The sequence below is a fragment of the Streptopelia decaocto genome, assembly GCF_964273445.1.
Source record: "Streptopelia decaocto genome assembly, chromosome: 5".
Classification (NCBI taxonomy): Eukaryota; Metazoa; Chordata; class Aves; order Columbiformes; family Columbidae; genus Streptopelia; species Streptopelia decaocto.
Genome location: NC_138659.1, coordinates 55,124,211 through 55,144,600, shown reverse-complemented (window position 1 = coordinate 55,144,600; position 20,390 = coordinate 55,124,211). Strand labels below are relative to the sequence as shown.

Sequence of the window (20,390 nt, the reverse complement as noted above, 5' to 3'; positions counted from 1 at the left end):
GCTGCCATTGCATCTCTACAGAGGAAAGACTTGGTAAAGGTTTCAGTATAGACTTTGCAGAGGACTATGCTGATAGGAAATTTAATAGAAGTAGTTTGTATCTAGTGCAGCAGGTATTTATTTATTTTCTTGGTTTATAGCAAGAGGAGTTCAGATAATGTAAATCTTTAGAAAGAATTAATCCTGATTTCTACATAAACTTTTAAATTTATTTATATTATCTTTTTAATAACTGATATAACACATCTCAATTTTACTTAAGAATAATTTGTGAAATAATTCTGGTCATATTAATCAAATGCTAGCTTTGAGATAATGAAATACTTAATGGCCTTTGGTGGGTTGGCATGGACTATAAAATGTGCTAAATCAGAAACAAGAAAAGCTTTAAATAGCTTTCATAAGGTAGCTTGAGGGAAAACTTGAAATAGCTTGTGTGAAATAGCTTGTATTTACCATTTAGTACTCATTTTGCTGAAGTTATAGATTACATTTCCCCTTAAGAATAAATAAAAAAACACTGATTAATTTATGCAGCTAAAAGATCAGTGTGAGCATGAAACTCTTATTTGAATAGAAATTCCTCCCTATTTTAATTATTGGTAACATCTCATCTTGCTCAAAAGGGAAGAATTTCAACATTTGAAATATATTCTGCTTCTTTTTTCTGTGCATTCTTTGATGGGTAAGGAAAAAGGGCTACTCTGTTTCTTTGCACCAGCTCCCTTACTGGTTCCCCTGCCCAAAGACATAGGTGGCTTTGTTTTGTTTTGTTTTTTTGAGGAGAACTACCACCAAACGTGGTTAAAGGGTTTGTGTACCCTTCTAGCAGTTCCATGAGGCTTTTCATATGCACACAGAACGACTGAATCACCCGCCAGGCTCCCAGCTCCCTTTTGATCTCGGTGAAAGCGGCTGGTGCAGGCGGCAGCTCTTCCACAGGGATCCTGCTGCTGCCGCTGTCACTGTCAGGGCAATTAAATGTTAATGGGCCCGCTGAAGGAAAGCCGAGCTATTTAAATCGCCGCGGGGACTGGACCAGCAGGATTTCAGACTGTGACACAGGGAGTATGAGGAAGCTGTAATAAGAGCTCAATTATCTGGGTGCAGGGTGATGAGCCGATACTGTGAACTATGTCTCGTGCACAGTACAAGCCATATACTTTTATTTCAGGCGCTCAGATGACGCAACAACGCCCCTAAAATAACTTCGCGTCACCGTTTTCCACAGTTTTCTTCCTTTCCGAGGGCACCGCCCCAGAACTGGTGAGCAGCAGCCGCGGTCTGTGCCGCCCGGGGCCGCCCGGCACCCCCACCCCCAACGGGCACCCGGTGGGGGCCGCGCCGCCCCGCTCCGCCGCCTCCGCCCCGCTCCTCTCACGGCGGGATGAGAGCTCCCCCTCCCGAGGCACCGCGGCCTCGCTCCTCCTGCCGGGCCCCGCCGCGGCCCAGGCAAAGCTCTCTGCCGCCCGCGCTGTGTCCCTCTCAGGGGGCCACCGCGGGCTGAGGGACCCTGGGGAGGAGCTGGCAGGGCGCTGCCTCCTCTCCCCCGCGGGAACGTTTGGCTGCCTCCGGGCTTTCAGGCAGGTATCTGCCGTGGGCGGGGGGCTGGCAAGCCGGCTGTTTCCAGGCGCGGCCCTGACTCGGGGAGTGAGCCGCCACCTGGCGTACCCCCCCGCCCCGCGGGTGCCGGGCGCTCCGGGGCGGGGGCGGGGGAGGGAGGGAGCCGGGCGGCGCTGGGCGTTAGCACCGCATGCGCAGGAGGCCAGGTGCCCGCCGGCTGGTGAAAAGCCGGTAGCATCGCGGGCAGCCCGGCGTCCTCATGGTGCTGTGTCAGGGCGGCGAGGCCGCCGCTGTGCCGGCTGCGGCCGGGGAGGAGCCGGAGGTGCCGCTGAGCCGGGAGGATGGTGCCGGTCCGGGGCAGCCGTGCCCGGCGCCCGGCATGGAGGCGGCGGGCGCCGAAGAGCGCCGCGTTTGTGGCTGCTGCTCGGGCTTGTCCTGGCCGCGCTGCTGCAAGGCACCCGGTGAGGAGGGGGAAGTCTGGCAAGCGGGGCAGGGCGGGCAGAGCCCTACTGGCTGGGCTGCCGCTCTTGAGGTGACATTGCCGGCGGGGCGGAGGAAGAGGAAGCGGCCCCGAGGGCACCGGGGCTCACCGCAGGCGGCGGCGGGGCGCGGAGCGGGCTCGGGCGGCCGCAGAGGGCACCCAGCACCTGCGCCGGCCCCGCCGCCGGCTGCCCGCGGGCAGGCTCAGCCTCGCCGCCTCCGAGCCGGCCCCGCGGCGGCGGCTCACACCTGGTGCCCGGCGGGGGACACCGGCCGCCCAGCGAGCGCGTTCGGCCTCTCCCACCCCACGCTTTGCCGGGCAGTCGGTAGCTGGTGAAGGCGAAGCCAAGTGAAGCGGCAGGCACGACCTCCGTGGCGGGAGCCCTTGTGCATGTCCGCCGGGCTCGGCTGGGGCCGGGCCCCCAGTGCTGTCCCCGGGAGCGGGCAGGCGCTCGGGGCCGCTCCGGCCGCACCGCTCGCTCCCGGCCGCAGGGCCGGCTGCTGATCGTAGGGCTGCGAGACCTTCGGCAGCGATTATCCCTCGGGAAAACAGTAGTTCTGTTGTCAAAGTTTTAAAGTAAGACTTGCCATGGTTGGGTAAGCCGAGGTGCCTTCTAGCAGTGTGAACGTCTGGCACTGTAAACACATTAAGAAGGAGCACGAGTGCTGATCAACAAGTCCATATACTGGGAACCATGACTTCTTGGTAGTTTTTATTTTGCTTTGATGTGAGTGTACTCTTTATTTGGTATTAATTTGTGCTGTGCTTCTTGGTCATTTTGAATTGCTAAAGCCACAAACTTAACTGTGAAATATGCAATGTGTTATTGTAAGTTTCATGTGGCTCACTTTTAAAACACAAATGCCTTCTTAAAATAGTTTTTGAAGTTTTTATCTGAAGTGCTTCAGCACGTGTAATTTTTAAACAACTTCACTGAAAATGTGTTTCTGATTAAATAGAGACTATAGTTGACTTTCCAGCAGAAAATTGATAAAATGGCAATATTTGTTGGCTAGGGAGCCACGGAAATGCCAAAAGAGGTAGCAATACTTCACCAGTGAAATTCACATTGCTATATAGCTTCCGAGGCAAAGCTTGGGAAAAACAAACAAACAAACTCCCAGTGTTTGACATGCTGAGAAACTTGCATTCATTCACCAAAAAACACTTTTAAGAACTTTTTTGCTTAGTCTTCCTAGCAAAACGTTAGTTGAGTCAATGGTTGAGCTTTGTGAATCATGCCTAGATCTTGTCTGCATGACCATGATTAATTCAGACTTGGGATCCTGTGCTCCTGGTGCTTTCTTGAAGTCTGTGAGAAAGCTGTTCTGCTTATGGTGTGAAGAACAGATCATGCTCTTCTGTCTTTCCTAAAGGTCCAGGTGAATCATCTTCCCACTGACCGCTTTCCCCATAACAGTACTCTTCCGCCTCTGCTACTATTCTCATGATGCATATATGTGAGAAGTGTAATTTTCTTCACTGTATGCAATTTGCAAGTGTAAAAACTATTTGCATGAAAGCATGGCATTAAAAGGCAAACAAATAGAATTTACACAGAAGATAGCGTGCAGTGAGAGGCATTTGACTATGACTTAAAACAGGAGTGGAAGATTGTTTGAAGGCCTTACATGTGGAGATGGCTGGGGAATAAAATGAGAAGCCCAAATCTCAAGTCTGTAGCTGCTGAGAAAAGAGGACTTGGGTACTACTGGACCCTTTTTTATTTTCAGACTGCTACACTTTAAAAAAATATACAAGTGCTTGAGTATTTTGATGGTATTGGACTAGTGTTTTGAGGCTTAATGTTTTGTGGGCTGGGAATGTTATCTTAACCTAGCTTCTCTTTAGAACATATTTTGAAGTAAGTACTCTTCAGAGTTGCAGTTCTTGCTTTTGGTGGATGGACTTGTACCATTTTACTTTAAAAAGGAAATAAAACACTTTGTCATTGCACTGAGTACGTGCTTTGGCAATATGAGGTGTTGATGGTTTGAATTCTAGTATTACAAGACACTGTTTCTGATAGGGTTTGGAATATTGGGTAGCTTACAAAAATGTGTTCTTCCTGGTTTTTCTTTGTTCCTTCAAGTCCAAGGCTTAGTTCTGGATACAAGATCCATTCAGCTTACTTTGCTTTAATTCGATTGGTTTTCCATTTCAACACTTCCATTATTTAGATTGGTTTTTCTTTGTAATAATCGGGCAAGCTCTCATGCCTGAAATAAAAGTTAATAGTTCTGTTTGTGCTGTATTCATCCATAAGCCAGTCTGGGTTTGGATTTCCCATTTCGGTTATAGGCCAGTGTGATTCCTCTTGCTTTAATATTAGAGACATTGTTGATTTTGCAGTTCTGTTGTTTCACTAGGTGGATTAGGACATTACATAATTCATGAACATTTTTAAAATTCACTCTGTTCATAGCTGGTAGATTTCCTGGTCCAGTGTTGGTTGGTGATAGTTTTCGTAGTCACTTTTATGCAAGTGGCTGTTGCTAAATAGAAATATTTCTATCTAGCAGAAGCGGTCATTTACTTTCAGCTGTAGTGTGGTTGGATTCCTTGAAAAGCAGGCCTTCTGCCTACTTTAAATTCTGGTTGCAGTTGTAAAGTTTGGGTCTCTAGAACTGGTAAAGCCAGAACTGATAAAGCCAGAACTGATGCTATCTATACACATGATATCAGCCCACAGTCCGTGCTCTTGGGTAGTAAGAAGCAGTTTCTCAGCCCTGAGTGCTGACCTCAAGGAGGATCAAAATGGTTTGTGACAAGTTTTGTTAATTTCAAAAAACTCTACACACCCAAAAGAAAAAAACCCCTCAAAACCATATTTAGTTGCTAAGCAACTCCCAGCAGTGCCCTGCTGATTATGTCTTAGAGGATCCACAGGGCTCACAGGCTCCCACACTAATGTGAGATGAAGCACCCTTTTATCAAAACACCACCTTGGGCACACGGAGTTCTCACTCTTATCTTTCGAGGCTGTTGTAGAAGAAAAGGTAACGCTCAACGTTTTAGGCAGGCAGAAAGAAAAGAGATAGTGAGGTGACATCCCAATCAAATATTTCACGGGTTATCTTTTGCATGGTGTTCACCTCTCAGTTCAGTGGCCAGACTGTTCCTTTTACGCAGCGGTGCAATAACAAAAAAGGCAGGTTTCTTTGGAGACAATGTTGAGCTCAGCAGCGGTTCACCCTGCTTTCCTTTTTTTTTTTTTTAAAGAGTTGAGGGTGGAGAAGATGAGTGGAATGAGGAAGATTATGTCACTGAAGAGGGCCTGAGGCAGTGGGGAAGCTTGAATAGAAACCATTAGACTTGGGAAACTACTCCAGGAAGAGAAAGTGATAAGTATGCGTAAACTAAGGTGAAACTGAGGTCTTCATGGCACTGTGATGGATATCAGTACTTTAAACAGGCCTATGGTGTTTTAAAATTAGTCACTGAAATTTCTTCTGCTTAAAAAAAGTGTATTTGATGTCTATTTGAAGAAAATATTTGGGTTCTTACAGCAAGATAAAAATGTTATATAAAACTTCTGTAGATCAAGGTCAAATTGAGGGTGATTTAGCTGCAAAATAAACATGAGGTATAACAGAAGAGAGCTCCTGCACACAGATTTTACTTGTGTGTGTTTGTGAGAAAGAAATTGAATTGTTGCTTAGGAACCTTAATTAACTTACTCAATAATCAGATGATTCCCAGGTAATAAGTTTCAGTATTTCAGAATGTGACCATGGGCCATTTTGCAGTCAGTTGTAGTCAGTGGTGCTTGGGTGCTGGTCAGAATCATACAACCCATCCTACAGTAAATTGCACAAACTAGTCTGATAACTCATGTAGAACTGTGGCAAGTGTAGGAATGGTTTTGTATCTAAAGTGTTAGAGTTCATCTCCTGTTTTAAGAAAAAAAGGACAGCCATGGTGGTCAGTGAAGCGTATTTTCAAGATAAGTCTGGTGAATACATGTGGTGTTTTCATCTGTTTCTTTTCCTTCCCCTGTCTTCTACCATAAGAACAGCTACAAAGGTGTGGAGCACTGCAGAATGTAGAGCTGCCTGACCTGAGAAATTGAACAGATCATTATTAACTGGAGTTTGTCTGTTGCAGGAACAAAGAAGAAAGCTGCCTGTCCAGGACTTGGTCTGTTCTATACTGTACTGTCTGCCTTCCTTTTCTCAGTGGCCTCTTTATTTCTTAAAAAAATAGAAGACGTACATTCAGTGGAAGTGAGTGCATTTCGATGTATTTTCCAAATGGCATTCGTTCTTCCTGGTTTAATATACTACAAGTAAGTGTAGCAAATGTTTAAATTTGAAAGTTTTTTCTTAAGAACACATCTAGAATTATCACTCATTTAAATCGGATTGTAATACTACTTTAATTCAGATTTGAATTGCATAACTACTTTGTTTTGCATTACTTGATAGTTTCTTAACACAACTGAGAAAACTGAATGTCTTTGTCTCCCTGAATTGGAGAGGTTTCTACAGGGATTATATCAAATGTATTAATGTTTTGTGGTGTTCTTAAAAAAAAAAAAAGGTAATTTGTAGATATTCTTTGGTTATTTTTCAAGCAAAACAAAATAGTCCCTAGGAGAACAGGTTCCAGACTTTGAATGTGATTGAATAAACTGGTTTGTGATCAGTTAAAAATATTTTGACATTTGAGATAAGTCCCTCATGTAGAAAGGTGTGTGCAGTTAAATGTGATTGGATATTGGTCATGAAGTAAGCAAGCCAGTGACATTAATGTGACATTTCTGTTTTTCAGAACAGGGTTTTTGGGACCAAAAGGCAAAAGAATTTTTCTTCTCTTCCGAGGATTCCTTGGCTCCAGCGCAATGATTCTTCTCTACTATGCTTTCCAAGTCATGCCACTAGCGGATGCCACTGTTATCACTTTTAGCAGTCCTGTTTTTACATCGTTGTTGGCATGGATCTTTCTCAAAGAGAAGTACAGTATTTGGGATCTTCTGTTTACCCTCTTTGCAGTCACTGGAGTGGTGCTTATTGCCAGACCACCATTTCTATTTGGGTCAAACGTGACGGGGATTGAAGGAAGTTACACAGATCACCTTAAAGGAACTATAGCAGCAATCACAAGCACGATATCTGCAGCTTCAACTTTGGTTATACTAAGGAAGGTGGGGAAATCTGTGCATTACTTTTTATCAATTTGGTATTATGCAGTCATTGGTTTAATTGGATGTGCTATAGCATTGTTTGTTATGAATGAATGGCGTTTACCATATTGTGGCAAAGATAGGGTTCTTCTAATATTAATAGGCTTGTTAGGGTTAGGGGGTCAGATATTTCTCACAAAAGCATTACAGATAGAGAAAGCTGGACCTGTAGCCATAATGAGAACAATGGATGTGGTGTTTGCTTTTATATTACAAATCCTTTTCCTCAATCACCTACCAACTTGGTGGACTGTGGGTGGTGCCCTTTGTGTAGTAGCTAGTAGTTCTGGAACTGCCATTCGTAAGTGGCGACAAAGCTTGAAGAAAGCTAAGGAAAATGAAATCTAACAGTACAGCACTAATTAATTACAGAAACGAGCAGCCTTTAAATATATATACAATATTTATTTTTATTTCAATATCTCATTTACCAAATTGTAGTACCAAGTTATATCCAATAAAATAAGTTGATTTTTCTCAAAAACCAAAATTGAAGATGTTTTAACAACTGATTAGGTATATGCTTTTCTATCTCTTGTTTAGGCATGCAAATATGAGAAGTAGAAAGATATCTAAAAGTCGATTGCTTCCTATCAAAGGTGGACAATAGTTTTTTGCCTTTATTTTCCTGAAATTCCTGATTCTCCACTTCTGAGACCCTTTGTCTACTCTTCTGAGCAGTGGAAATCGGTCTCCCAGGCTTATTTAGTGCTGTTCTGTGCTTGATTACCAGAGGGGCTGAAGTAAGAAAGTTTGAAGGGAATGAAGAGTTATGATCTTATAAAAAACAGCTTTTCTAGAACAGATAAAACTTGCACATTTACAAGCTTTCTTTTTTTCTTTTTTCACAAAACAGATGCCAAACAGGGATTTATTTTTAATTTGGATTCTAAAAGAACAAAGGCCAGTTCATCTTGCCAAGTAATATCAAGAGAAAATTAACTTGTGAAAATTATGTATCAGATTTGATTTCTTTAAAAAGGATTTTAAGTGTTTGCACTTGCTTTGCAGACATAATGAAACAACTAATCCCTTTTTCTTTTCCCCATATGATTTTCCCAATAAACATCTCTTTAGTTACTGCAGTTGCAGTGATGAGAGAACAGTTAACTGTATACCACTCGTAAATTAGCTCTTTCTTGGGGTATGGCATGTTATGCTGTAGCTGCACTTTTATTTATTCTATGCAAAAGTTTATATTTTTTAGGTATGTAGTATAGGTTATTTTAAATGCTGCTTATGGCCCTTTCTTAGATTCTTCTGTACAGAAGTTCTTTATGAGACCAAGTTTAAGTCTTCTTGGCCTTCATAAAGTTAGGAGGATTTCCACTGGAGTATTTGCCTGTTTCCTGAGAATTTACAAGAGTGCAGAGTAATTGCCGTTTCACAGAAAATGCAGGTTAGCCAAGATCATAGCAGGGGTTCTACAGACCAGGTTTGAGGAGAGCTTGGTGGGATTGGGGAACTGTGCACACACATTGCGTGACGTGGGGGCATCCAGACTCCATCCGGCAGCACCAGTGGGCACCTTCAACCCTATTTCTCCAAATGGCCCTTTTAAATCTGCACTTAGTCACTTTCCTTATACTGTTTATCTTCTCACTTTTATAAGCTTTGTCTTGATAGCAACAAATACTAAGAAAAAAAGCTTGTGTTACTGATCTTAATGTCCTTCATGTTTGAGGAGAAATACATGTTTAGTATCAGGTAGGGGGATTTTCCCAAATGGAGCCTTAGGTAATTTTGGGTATTGTCTCAGTAGTCCTTAAAGTGAATTTTAACTTGGATCTTTCCTTGGTCCTTTGTATCAAGAGGTGGTTTTCAGTTATTTACTCCTCTGTTTTTCTAAAGGAGAATGCTGTGCTCTGTAGACTCGATACATATTTGTTTGTTTTTCCAAATCACTAAAGGTGGCAGATGTTTTCTTATTTCAATTTACAGATGTCTAGTGACTTTTCTTCTGCCAATAAGCATTGCATCCTGGCAGGGCAGATCTAGGGACTTGAGTCCTGAAGGGCTGGAATGTGTGTAATGCTTTGGGATGCATCTGGATGTGAGGAGCCATCTTTGTGCAAGATTCTGTACATATACCAGCACCCCGAATTCATATACATTTATGGACAGGAGCGGATTCTACTTGAGTGATAGAATTGGTTCCTGCTGATAGCTGTACATTCTCTGCTTCTCCCGAGGGCTGAAGTTCAGATGCTGCTGACAAGGTCAGGTGTAGTATAAAACTGCTTTCACATCACTTTAAAGCCTGATGTAATAACAAAATTCCAGTTTGGCACCCATTTCACTTAATACTTGAAATTGCAAACTGAGATTGTTTCTTCTGCTGCTCAGCCATCACTGCCGGTGAGCAACAGCTTTCAGGAGAGGGAAGAAAAACACTGTTCTTGTTAGTGCTTCACTTCACGTTTAGTATGCGTGTGTTTGAATTGGCACTCACAAAGGTGTGGTTCCAGGGCAGTTCAGGCTGATGTGAACTGGGGTTGTGAGCTGGTCCTGCTCCCTCCCGTTGGCTCCGTGCTCACGTGTTTCATGGGGAGCTGACCCTGGGAGCTCGTCCAGCTACGTAACCTTTGGGTGGGGTTGTTGGAGAGGGCAAAGCCAGACCAGCCTGACCTTGATGACAGCGTGAAAACGTTGGCAAGGGGAAACAGATAATAGTTTAAATTACAGCGTATGAATGCGGTTTTGTTAGTACAGAATAAAAATAATGTGGAAGCTCATACAGAAAAATCTTTAGGTCATATGATTTCAATGAATCTTGTTTACACTTAGAGAACAGACTACTGAAGCAAGGACTGTTTGCTTGCCCCTAACACATACAAAAGTGTAGAAAATAAGCTGATCTGAAATCAACAACCTGATAATAGTCACTGATAACTTTTCTCTCAAGTTCTTGCAGGAACCTTTTTGGTACATTTCCCTACCTGCAGTGCCGAAAACTCCACTTTTTTTTTTTTTGTCCAAACTTACAGGGTTTCCTTATGGCTCAATCTACTTATTTCCTTTTGCTGTTCCTAAACCTTCAAAAATATTTAAATTGTTAAAATAATAATCTAAACAAGATCCTATGTTGGAGAACATTGTATTTTTTGGAACATTATTTTGACTTGATTAGGGCTTCTCCAGCTGTAATGCATGGCAAACTGGATTCTGTAACTAGCTTTTCCAGTTGGTGTTGGGAATGGAAGACATTTAAGCTTTAAGTTTTTTTCATCCACCTCAAGTTTTTAATTTTTTCTTCCTCTCAAATGTAGGTTGAAACCCAAAGTTTTAGTTGGAAGCCTTAAAGATAATTAAATTATACAGAAATACGGATACCCTATTTTTTAAATTGAAAATATTTCTTACCATTCCTTTTAAAATGGTCAAACTTTTTTCTCTTCCAGAATTCAGCAGTTTGGGAATCTGAAAATGAACTGACAAAGCCTTGATTCTTTCAGAGTCTGATTTTTAATTTTTTTTCCCCTATTGGATAATTTATTTTTGAAGGGTTTTTTTAGTTTTTAAAGTTTTAATACAGCAAGATTCTCAGGGTCAAGTGTTATTTTTCTAAGCTTTGAGTCAGAAATATATTGCTAATGTTCATAGTATGTAGTGTCCTCTTGTGATCTTTACACTATTCTGAAGTTCAATAAATGTACTTTTCTAATATGAAGTCCTTCCTTTGTAATATGATGGAGTATTGTTGCATTGCGATTGCTATGCTATAAAGTTTCTCTTGAATGGTAATGTATTAATTCAATGTACTGATTTCAGTGGATCCTGAATAGAAAGAGTAATAACTAATTATTGGTTGTTTTGCACATAAACACAGGGTAAAAAGATCTGGTTGTTACTGATGCCTCACAAACATGTTTCTTATGCTCTTTACTATGCAAAACAGTGTTACTATCTGTTGTCCTCAGTGGGACTTTATAGCCTTGAAGCCTTATGCACTCAACTCTTCTATATAAAGCTGATGGCTGAAAACCTATGTACTGTCACTGTGCAGCAGCCAATTTCTTTCAGGTTAAATTGGTTGTCAAAGTTTGCTCTAAAAGCTCTCTAAATACATCTACACCAAGAATCTGGCAAACTTGTGTACATCATCACAATGGATTTCCTGCATTTGTCTAACACCAGGTGTGAAGTAACCTCAACATAACAGCATTGGTGAAATAACTAGTTCAGTGTGTCATTTTTCTTCTGAAACCTGAAACTAGGCTCTTTCCCAATTCCAAACACTCTTCTAAGATGGCTCTTTTTGGAATGGGTAATGACAAGTTGTATAGTGCTACCCTTGATCATAATTGAGTATAAACACTACCCCCCTGTCCCTGCAGTATTTCCTCTTCCCTGAGCTCTTGTTCAAGAGCAGTCTGGAAGAAAGTTTGTTTCTAAAGAGGCAGCCTCTGAAAAGTTACTTCCTTGCTAACTAGCAGTAGTTAGCCAGGAGGAGTCTGTTTTCCAGTTCTCTAACCATGGTGGGCTGGTTCATGGTGTGTGTCCCACCAGGGCAGTAGAAGCATCATCAGTGTGGCTGCTCGGGTTCAGGGCTGGCCGTGGTGACAGCAGATGTGCAGCACTGACCTCAGCAGGACATTGCAGTTACCAGCAGAATGTTTTTTGTGGTCATAACTGCCTGTCCATCCAAAGAAAAGTTGTGGCTTTATGTTCCTGCAGATGCAGGCAACTTCAGGGTGGAACACACATGGACTTCTATGGTGACAACACTTCTCTGTAGCAGAATGAGTAATTTTCTATGTTATGTGAGTTATTGTTTCACAAAAAGGGGGTAAAAATACCCTTAGTGTTGATTAAAGGATTTTTACTGTGTCCTAAATATTGTTAAATATATGTTGAATAATATGTTTTGTCAAAGTTACTGGCTTTGTTATGTAGTAGTATATTTTTATAGACAATTCTTATATATTGAAATGTTAAGAATATTTTCATAAGAGATTTATATTCATCATTGCTAATAAAATGAACCTGAAGAATTAATCTCTTGTTTTGCATTCATTAGTACAACATATTTGAATGTATTGATTGTAAAACCTTCATGAAATAACCGTTAGTCAAATGGTCCCTGTTAAATATGAACATATGCCTCAAATTCTGCTACTGTTAGCCTGCTGCGTCACTTTTTGTACCTCACAACAAGCCAGAGATGAGGAGGAGCTCCATCAGCTTCCACACAGCAATTTCTGACCTGGAAACACTGTGGCATTGACAGGTCAGTAAAGTTCAATTTTCCTCTCTCCAAGTGGCCATTTGTCTTTGTGCTTTTTTTTTTTTTTTTTTTTGTTAGTGTATTTGTTTTATTTCTATGCATGGTGGTTTGAATTCAAGTCTTGTCCCTCATGTCACAAGGTGCTACTTAATTCATCCCAGTGCTTCCCATTATCTAGTGTTTTGGTAATTAAATTAACTTTTCCACTGAAGAGGAAAAAGCAGAAGAAAAAACTGATTATCTCATTTGCAAAACTACCACCATTGCTAAACATTGCAAAAAGATTATAGTATTTTTTTTATTATTATCTGTATAGCAGTACTTCTTGTAGTGCTGTCTGGTGTTGTAAGAGCAGAAGATAACAGGACTGGACAAGGGTATTAGCCTACTCTTGAGAGCTTTGTGCATGTAATGAATCTTTATTTCTGGGTGTGACTTGACTTAGCATCAGAGGGAAAAATAGACAAGAGAAGACATGTTACATAGCGGGGGAATCACTAGCAGTATCCAGCACCCTCTTCTTCACCTTATATGCTGAAAAATTAACTCATTGTAGGCTGGCTTGACACCATGTGTTTCTCAGACTCTGAAATGACCTATTAGAGAGCAGTGTAGCGGAAAGGGACCTGGGGGTCCTGGTGGACAGCAGGATGACCATGAGCCAGCACTGTGCCCTTGTGGCCAGGAAGGGCAATGGCATCCTGGGGTGTATTAGAAGGGGGTGGTTAGTAGGTTGAAAGAGGTTCTCCTCCCCCTCTACTCTGCCCTGGTGCGACCACATCTGGAATATTGTGTCCAGTTCTAGGCCCCTCAGTTCCAGAAAGACAGGGAACTGCTGGAGAGAGTCCAGCACAGGGCAACCAAGATGATGAAGGGAGTGGAGCATCTCCCTCATGAGGAAAGGCTGGGGGAGCTGGGGCTCTTTAGCTTGGAGGTGACTGAGGGGTGACCTCATTAATGTTTACAGATATATTTAAAGGGTGAGTGTCACGAGGATGGAGCCAGGCTCTTCTTGGTGACAACCAATGATAGGACAAGGGGTAATGGGTACAGACTGGAACACAAAAGGTTCCACTTAGAAGAAGTTTCTTCTCAAATTTAAGTGAGGGTGACAGACACTGGAACAGGCTGCCCAGGGAGATTGTGGAGTCTCCTACTCTGGAGACATTCAACACCTGCCTGGACGCCTTCCTGTGTAACCTCATCTGGGTGTTCCTGCTCCAGCAGGGGGATTGGACTGGTTGATCTTTTGAGATCCCTTCCAGTCCCTAACATGCTGTGATTCTGTGATACTTCCAAGAGAGGTTACTGTGCCCAGCATAGGCAGGAGAAGACTAATTGTGAAAGAATTTTGTGGAGAAACTTTGCAATCTTCTCTTGGCAGTTCTGTGGGTTCTTTGGACTGACTATGTAATATAAAGAAATTTAAACTTTAAGGGAAAGGGAAAAAGAGCTTTTTGAATAGCCAGCATGAAAATCTTCCTTATTTACAAATAGATAGTGATACGGCACACAAAGAGATGATGGCTATTAATAAGACTCTTGAAACAAAATTATAGAATAATGTCTATCCACTCAAAAAAAAAAAAAAAAGCAAAGGGGAAGAAATCAAAGGATTTAAAAGGAAAAAGCATTCCTGTTGTTATTTGGAAAGCAAACTTCACTGAAGTTGCAAAATACTTGGGGGATAACTTGCACTGTTTGTTATTGGCTTGATAAAGCATTCTTACAGTCCTGAATTTGGGAAGCAATCCAGGAGATACAATATGTAGATCAACCATTCAGACAGGCTTCACTTTATTCTTCTGATTCTTCAATTAGCTTTGTATTGAACTTTATTTTTTGATACTACTGAATTAAATTCCTATGTTATCCTGTCAAGTAGCACTAAGTTCTTGACAGGATAATGAGAAACTACTTTGTCATCTGACCTTTTGTACAGAGCAAAGGGAAAATGGGAGATTTGAATTCTTGTCCCGCTGGTATAAAGTGATTCTGGGGTCTATGTGAAAGAGGTGGAAAGAAAACTTGTGTTTTCTGGTCAGTGAATGTTAATTTATTCCCTGTACTGTGACTGTTCTGTCGGTAGATGGGGCTATCAGTCTTGATTTATTCCTTAATGCATAAGCTGAAACTAAATCCTGTTAAAAATCCAAATTGTGTGATGTACACAATGTAAATCTCTAAATTTAAATAGGAGTCCAAATGCTATTGAAGCACTTAAATGACTAAATAGAATGCTGATCAGCAACCGCCTGAATAATATTTTAAATTCTTCTCTGATGTTTAAAGTGTGTTCTGCACCCCTTCTCAGAGCAAAATGTTCTAGAGGCTACAGGGGGAGTTTATCACTGCTGTCTCTGAAATTCTGAAGTTCTGTGTTGCCCTAAAACACTCAATTGGAAAAGCAAAGGGAGAGTGGGCCTGCCACCCTCATGGGAATTGGGGTGGGGATGTTGTAATGAAGTCAGGCATCTCATCAGTAATGGCATTGCTGGATATATGGCCCACATAACTAGCATATGTCCTAAGCATTCTTTAAAACAAACAAAAGAAACAAAACCAAAACAGAGATAAGTACATTCTTAAGTTATTGGAGGCAATTTGTGATGAGGTAGGATGAACTCAGGTTAATAGTTCTAATTTTGCACAGAAATAGACTGTATATGCTGTCTGAGCAGCTAACCAGCATGTTAACTGTTGTCCCGTTTTCCTCCTGTTTGACTGGGGACTTGACAAAAATATTTTCTCTTCCACTCTGATTTTTGTTTTGGGCCTGGGGTGAGATGAGCTGGTGAAATGGGAAAATCGCACAAGCTTTTGAGCATAGATGCACCACACTTGAAGCCTGGTAAAGCTGGGAATGGTTGTTCCAGCTTCAACCTAATTTAAGGCAAGGAAATATTAGAAAGGGAGGAGGTGATACATTTAACTACTAGAGCAAGCTAGAAAAAATACTTGTCAACCTGTTTTCCATTGGAAGGTTAGCTGGGGTTTTTTGCTGGTGTTACCTGGCACTGTTGTGTTTTCAGCGAAGTAAGGAAAGTGTGAATGTTTTTTAAGCTAAGCAAATGGTAAAATTTAACAGTTAATCATATTTTCTACAGAACTTGTAGATTTTAGTGCAAATGTCTGTCATAAGTCATCTTGTCCAACCTGACTTTGAGAACAGCCTCCTGTATATCATGTTCACTGGGGCTGGGGAGAGGTGGAGAAAAGGGGAAGGAAAAGTGGGGGGAAACCTTTGCTCTCTCACTGGCAAGTCCTCTGTAGCACAACTGTCCTGATGAACCCTGTCTGTGTGACTGAGCACAGATTTAAGGAGAAGGAACAGTTTGTTCTCTGCTGATTTTAGAAGAATACCCTTGACAGTGGGTTGCTTGCTTCAGAGTACAACTATCTCAGGGTTAGCATGGAAGAAAATAGGAAAACTACTGTTAAATCCCCATTTGTTTCTTTAGTATGTCTTTATTGAAACCTGAAACCTTGGGTTTGAGGTAATGGATGTTCCTTTATGTTAGCCTGTAGCACTCTAAATATCAGAGTTTTGATCAACAAACTTATATACTGTTTTCCTCAAGAGGAATGTTCTTGGCAATTTGCTTCAGCTCTTTCAAATTTCCTAGAGGACTCTTCGGTTTTTCCAAGTTATGTGATGTCCACAGATATTTTGTAGCATGTTTTTCTGATTTGCCTTTTGTTTCCTTTTGTTGGATAGTTAGAGCTTCATTTCAGGACTGAAAATATTTAATTGCAGTCTTTACTGATCCATTTTTGCAAGAAGACAGATTTTTGTCTTTCATCTGCACATTTACAGATACGTTCCAGGTGGAAAATTCACATTTCATTTCTCCCATTGAAATGCTCTTGGAGAACTAGCAACTTCTAGCCAGAAGCATGAAGGATGAAGCTGCATTTTTAAAAATTGCAGCCTAGTTATTTTCTTTTTCTCTTGAGTCAATGGATATGTTTAGCCCCTCTATTTTTTTATAGAGATCATGTGCTTACATACAATTTACTGTAAAGAGCAGTGGCTGCCTTTCAGTTTGTCGGTTGTACTCAGTCTGTTGTCATCAGATGTGGCTGTGAGGGTGGCTACTGTGCTTGTACCCTCGAGGGGACGGGGTGTTGGGTGTGCAGTGACAGCACACAAAACAGGGAACACAGCACTAAGGATTGGTCAGGGCAATGCAAAACTCTCCCGATCCTGCACAGAGTGGAGCTGAATGTGACCTGGAGATCATCCATGTCATGCTCTCCATTCCCCCAACTGCTCCCATCGATGGGCTGCTCACTGGAAAGCCAGTGACATTTACAACACACTGGCAACTTAGAAACTCAACATCAGAAGGAGATACCAACACTCTAATATCTTCAGAATTTTATATTTTGGACAAATGATTTATCAAGCTCTTCCCATACCAGCTCCTTTCCCAAACAATTTGGTTCTTTAGCAATAGTTTTACTGTCATAATCTGAGTGGCAACATATCTGCATATGATCTTGGGTTATTGGTTTAGAATCTAATGGTGCTTGTGTTTAGTTGTATTATTTACTTTTTTTCCTCCTACCCCCCCTATTTTTGCAACTTTTGTGATAATTTCATTTGTACTTATTTTCGTATCACACTTTGAGGAATTTTTGGCTGGGTTGTTTGGGATTTTCAGTATTAGATGCCTCATAGCCACAGATATTTATTTCTTTAGCCTTAGTACATGTTTCCAAGTTGTAATTAGTGCCTCAGTGTTAAAGTGTACCAACACATCTCTAAAACGGAGCATAGGGATGTTTTGATGAAAGGAAATCGGGAGATACTGGTTTTATAAACCTGAAAGCTGTATAGCAGTTGTGGCAGGAATGACTGCAAATAATCTCTACTGGCATATAAAACAAAAACTGAAGTTTATTTTGTTTTTGTTATAGAAGAAAACTTTAAGGTTCTGTTGTATTTAAGGTTACACAAAATCGAGTTGTCCAAGACTGGCTGTGAAACTATGTGCACTGATGTGTGACATGTAATGGAATGAGGTGGGGTGTTTTTTGTTGTTGTTTGTTTTTTTTGGTTTTGCTTTATTTTTATTTTAATTAAATTTTTAGTACTAGAATTTTACGTGTTGCTTGTATAATATGTATTTTTAGAATTTACAATAAATTTAATAAAGTTCCCTTTTGGGTGAGAAGGCTATAATAGATATTGCAAAGTTCATATCTTTTTTTTTTTTTTTTTTTTTTTTTTTTTAATTTCAGGAGTGAAGAGCAAAGTAGTGATTACCTTTTTGCAGTACCATTGTCTGGCTACTTCCATGGAAAGTCCTGGTCACATATACTCATTTCTGAATAACCATTAGGAACAACCACAAGTATTCCCGTACTCTCCTATATTCAACACCTAATCAGCCAACTTGACTTCATAGCAATCAGTAGATTATTATTTAGTTACCCTTTCTAGATTTCAGGAAAGCAGGTTAAAACATGGGTGCTACAACACTGCTAAAGATTTTCCTCACTTTATTTTCCTTTTCAATTAATTTGTTAGTGTAATGCTACATTAGAATTGCAGTGAATTACTTTTCAGTGTGAATTACTATTCATGACCTTTCAAAATAATTTGGGCAGATAATGGACTTATTTCATTTTGATAAACCTGTTTAGAGCAGTATATTAATTGTTTTGCATTCTACTCTTAGCGCTTCTAAAAAGAAAGATGATGTGGCAAAGCCACATGCATCTTTTATGTCCTGAAGTATCAAAGAAATTATGTTGAATTTATGTATCGATCAAATGCTTCTGGTACTATATGTTGCTATGACAGACAACATGCACATGAGCACAGTGACAGCAAAAGTCAATATATTAACAGAACTGCAAAGGAAGTTAATCTAAGAAGTGGATTGCTTTTAAATGTGAAGTGACAGAATGTAATCTACCATAATTGATGGAAAAGATGGATCCTTCAACACATTAATTATAAAATGCTTATTCTGGAGCTTTTTATTTGATAGTATCAAGCATCAAAATAGTGAGCAAAGCAAGACCTTTTGTTACATGCCCAGAATTCATGTGTGCTATCAAATGCGAATCAAAGCTGGCAAAAAAACAACCAACCAAACAAAACCACAAACAAAAAACAACTAGTTGTTTGTTACACGTTGGAATATCTGAATAGTCCAATCATGTTTTCTTTATAAAATTTATTTGGTTTTATTTTTGCCAGATCCAATAAACTAACAGTTTAAACACATGTTTGAATCTACTTAAATAGATTTTTTTAATGAGAAAAACAAACAGCAGCATTACATTCTCATTGAAAAACTAAGTTATAAAAAGACACACAAGGGGCCAGGCTCTTTTAAACACCATGTTGTGTAACTGGGAGCTGCCCAGCAAAACTAAGTGGTCACAATAGTGAGTTCCAGAGCTTTACTAAACTCGCAAGCCTTTGATCAGTGAATAGATCAAAAGCTGTGAAGTATTAATAATAGCTAATGAAACCACACAATATTTTTTTGCAAGAATTACTGTGAATAAACTGAAAAGAGCAGAGGCCTTACTGATGCTTCAGAGACTAAATGGTGTGTCTGAAGGTGGAAGCATGAGCAGGAACACAAGTTCAGTAAGAGGGGAACAATTGCACAGCAGAGACCTTCTTCCACTTGACTCCCATTACGTGAACTCCGGTACTCCATCAGGGAGGTGGACGTAGTGATGCTGTTTTCTACTGTGCTTGCTTCTGTTAACAACGCGGATGGGAAGCCCCATCTCATCTCTCACTTGTGATGCTTCCTGGTATGTTTTCCTATGTATTAGCCTGCACTGTAGTGTGGCTTTCACCAGTTTAGCTTTTTCTCATCTTCAACTGTCTCTCCCTACATCTGTAAACTTAAACTGCTCCTGATGCTACCTTGTCATAGAGGCATACTGAGTGCTATTAGGGAAGGCCTTTTTGGGACTAAACAGACAAGGTATTGAAGTTTTGGACATGGGCCTCTCCCTGTTGGGGTTGAGCTATAGGAAGGCACGCTGCATCTGGGAGCCTGGAGGTCTTCCTCGCCCAGCTCTGTGCCTCCCATAAAAGATCCAGCCAGTTTCTTCACCTCTGTGTCTGCTTTTACTTTCTTTCCACTTCATGTAACCTGTTAGTCCTATAAGGGACTGGGCTATGCAGATGTTAAGGATCTCTTTTTACTGGAAAGGCCCTGATGATGTAATGACTTTCTCTAGTGTTACAAGACACCACATACTGGCTGGTTCTTCATTTTGTGCACAGAGATACTGAGGGAGAGTGATCTGTCTGAACAGCCTGTGGCTAGGTGGAAGGTTCAGAGGAACTGACCTTCCCAATAGGCATTTAAAAACCAGCCTGTGCCCTCCCAGGAGCAAAGCAAAGCAGAGTGATCAGCATTCCTTCCTCTCGTCACACTTATTCAACATGAGCTTGCAACCTGCTGTATTCTCAGGGGTATGATGCAGGGACCCACCTGCATCCGGCAGATAACTGGGCTGGGGAAGAAATCTTTGATCTCTGAGTCCTGCTTTGTCTTTGCAGTGAGGCTGGCAGGTGTTTGCTTCTGATATGCCACAGAACACAGGTTGTGTGTGTCCTTCCCTCTGCTGGCTGTGCTAAATCTGGGACAAAGGAACAGCCTGTAACCAAACACACTGCCATGGGCACTGGCAGCAGCCCAGCCTACGGGAAGCTGCTCTTTGAGCCCCTAGAAGGAAGCTGCTTGGCTCTCTAAGCATGGGTCACCTCTGGGAGTGAACTGCTGGTGGTTTGCTGTGCCAGAGCCCCTTGCATTGCACAGGAGGATGCACCTTTTGCTTTCAAGCCAGGCCCTCAGGACACTTGTGCTTCTTTAGGTGTGATGCTCACCTGGATGTTCATCCCTGCCCATGATGTTTCAAAAAAGGACTTTCACTATGCCAGCACAAGG

At 41.3% G+C, this 20,390-nt stretch overlaps 1 protein-coding gene across 1 annotated transcript; it reads left to right on the top strand.

The window, feature by feature from the left end:
• The first annotated feature begins 1,777 nt into the window (after nt 1-1,777).
• SLC35G1 (solute carrier family 35 member G1) lies at nt 1,778-12,221 on the top strand. The gene is made up of 3 exons (XM_082054518.1): nt 1,778-2,024; nt 6,152-6,332; nt 6,818-12,221. The coding sequence occupies exons 1-3, from the start codon at nt 1,823-1,825 to the stop codon at nt 7,575-7,577; spliced, it is 1,143 nt and encodes a 380-aa protein (XP_081910644.1). The 5' UTR covers nt 1,778-1,822; the 3' UTR covers nt 7,578-12,221.
• The last annotated feature ends 8,169 nt before the right edge of the window (nt 12,222-20,390 follow it).